The following is a 2,607-nucleotide window of genomic DNA, read 5'->3' as shown; positions in this document are numbered from 1 at the left end:
TTTTTTAAGAATTCAGGTCAGTTGTTTTGTATAGTGTCTCAATATATTGTGAATTTCTCTGATTGTTACCTCATTATTAGATTCATGTTAAACATTTTCTTGGCAAGAATACTCATTACAGACTATATACTTCACATCACATCAGGAGTTAGCTGCTTTGTTTTTAAAATACCCTTGGAAGAATAATAATAAAGGCTGACATTTATTGAATACTTAACATGTGCCAGGCACTTGTTAAGTGCTTTATGTGTATTTATTTACTTTATCCTCACAATAGCCCTATGAGTCCAGTATCAATATTGGCTCCATTTTACAGATGATGGAACTGAGGCACTGAGAAGTCAAGTAGCCTGTCCAAGGCCAAGAGTTTTAAGTGATGAAACCAGAATTTGAAATCCCTAATCTGTGCTTTTTCCCACTAGGTTAATTCCCCTGAATACTCCCTTAAATTATTATCTAGTCAAATTACCTGTAAAATTACAAAAGTAATTAAGGGTTTGAAATATAGACGATCACTTCAACAACCAAGACAATGCAGTTTAAACCTAATGTTCAGAATTAAAATGTAAATCATATATAGAGTTATTATTAATCCATACTAATTTTAGAACCATATCTGATAGTCTAGCTTTATTCTTTTCTCTTTTTTATTACTATAAAGAATGTATATCCTGCTATCATGATATTGTGATACTTTTCTTGGACATTCTAAGAAAGTTTATGATTCAACTTTTGGACGTGACAACCTACCTCTCTCTCTTCCCCCTTCCCCTTTTATAACTTTGGAAGAGATGAATACATATCTATTATTTTTGTCTTCCTGTACCAGAAACCCTGGACCCACTTTTCATGGATCCAGATTTGGCATATGGAACTTATACAGGAAGCTGTGGTCATGTAATGCATGCAGTGTGCTGGCAGAAGTAAGTTGTCCTTCTGACATGTTCTTGAAAGAGACTAGGAACATTGAAGTTCATTCAAGGCCACAAAAAGGCATGTTTTTTCATGTCTTCTTTCCTTCTTATTTGAATAACTGAAGCAGTTTTAATTACTAATTCTGTTTGCATGATACTAATTATTACCAACTTTGGAAAGTGATGTGTAAAGTTATCAACTTAAGATTTTCACTGTTCCTTTGTGCTTGCTCTCCACAAACTACTCAGTTGCTCTCCATCAGTATTCGTGTAAAAGGAGCAGTAATCTTTATAAAAATCTCATTTCCCTCAAAACATACTGCAGTGAAAAGTATCTTTGAGATAGAATAGGACAAGAGGTGTTAGTTCTATTAATATTTCTGGAAAAGATAAAAATTCAGAAATGTAATTCCTAAGCAATCTTTTGTATAGAGTTTACCCATTTGACATTAGATTAAAATATATAATTTTCCTATGGTATCTCTCACTACTTCAGTTGGCCATTGGAAACTGAGGGAAGTAGTGTCTATTAATACATTGTATGTCCATTTATTGAGGCAGGAGACAAGTTATGATTTAGGAAACTTATTTTAAATTTCTATGTGTCCTGATGTATTTTCCACTTTGCCCTCAAAAGAATAGGCAGCCTACTTGTTCTATAATTATAACTTGTGAATTTTTGTGTATAGGTTCTGTGGAGCAAAAATTTCAGATTTTTTTACTTACACTAAAGCAAAGATATGCGTGTGTTTCTAAATGGGCCTGTATCTTTGGTATTTTGCAGGTATTTTGAAGCTGTACAGCTGAGCTCTCAGCAGCGCATTCATGTTGACCTTTTTGACTTGGAAAGTGGAGAATATCTTTGCCCTCTTTGCAAGTCTCTGTGCAATACTGTGATACCCATTATTCCTTTGCAACCTCAAAAGATAAACAGGTATATTTTAATTTATATTGTGGTTAATTTTTTAAAGGCTGTTTTTAGTTCTTTAATTTGTGCCTGTTTTTGTTAGGTTATTAGTTTATTTTTTACTCTTTAGGGGAATTAATACTTTTCATTTTGTGACTTGAATCATACTTTTAAAGTATAATTAAAAGCCTCATATTTTGGTCTCTAGGAGAACTAGACTGTTCATTTACTCAAATCTGTATGTCGTGCATATATTTTCCAATAGCCCTTAAAGTAAATATAACTCTGATCTCTGTCTTAGCACTCCCATAAGGAGAAAAGATGCAGAAAAAATTCATTCCTATCATATGACCCTTTGCCACTACCAGAGTTACCATTTTGGAATTTGGTAGCTCTAAATGTCTTTGTATTATTTTCTTAATTCTATTTTTCTGAAGATCCAAATACTATAGAGCTTTAGAGACATGGACAAAATGTTAACTATAAAAATAAATACAAACACTAGATTTATTATATATATCGTTGGACAGTGTTTGAGCATTTAGAGTTTTTAAATTTTTATATTTGCTCATCTATCAGTGGAATTTAACAGCAAATTCTTTTTTTTATGGACACTTAATTAAATGTTTTTATATTCTCACTGTTCTGCATGATGATAACAGTGCTATTTATATTGTTGTTATTATTTCAGTTTAAAACTCAATGAGGCTGGGCGCGGTGGCTCACGCCTGTAATCCTAGCTCTCTGGGAGGCCGAGGCGGACGGATTGTTTGAGCTCAGGAGTTC

General features: G+C 32.9%; 1 protein-coding gene across 1 annotated transcript in view; it reads left to right on the top strand.

Annotated features, from left to right (window-relative positions):
- UBR1 (ubiquitin protein ligase E3 component n-recognin 1) overlaps nt 1-2,607 on the top strand; it is a 129,605-nt gene that overhangs the window by 82,179 nt on the left and 44,819 nt on the right. The window contains exons 30-31 of the mRNA XM_012649137.1: nt 830-923; nt 1,699-1,848. Of these exons, the coding sequence (XP_012504591.1) occupies nt 830-923; nt 1,699-1,848 (244 nt within the window). The remainder of the gene's footprint in view (nt 1-829; nt 924-1,698; nt 1,849-2,607) is intronic.

This window comes from Propithecus coquereli, unplaced genomic scaffold (genome assembly GCF_000956105.1).
Source record: "Propithecus coquereli isolate 6110/MARCELLA unplaced genomic scaffold, Pcoq_1.0 Scaffold3, whole genome shotgun sequence".
In the NCBI taxonomy this organism is placed as follows: domain Eukaryota; kingdom Metazoa; phylum Chordata; class Mammalia; order Primates; family Indriidae; genus Propithecus; species Propithecus coquereli.
Note: the sequence above shows the minus strand (reverse complement) of the source record. Positions and strands in the feature narration are given on the sequence as shown.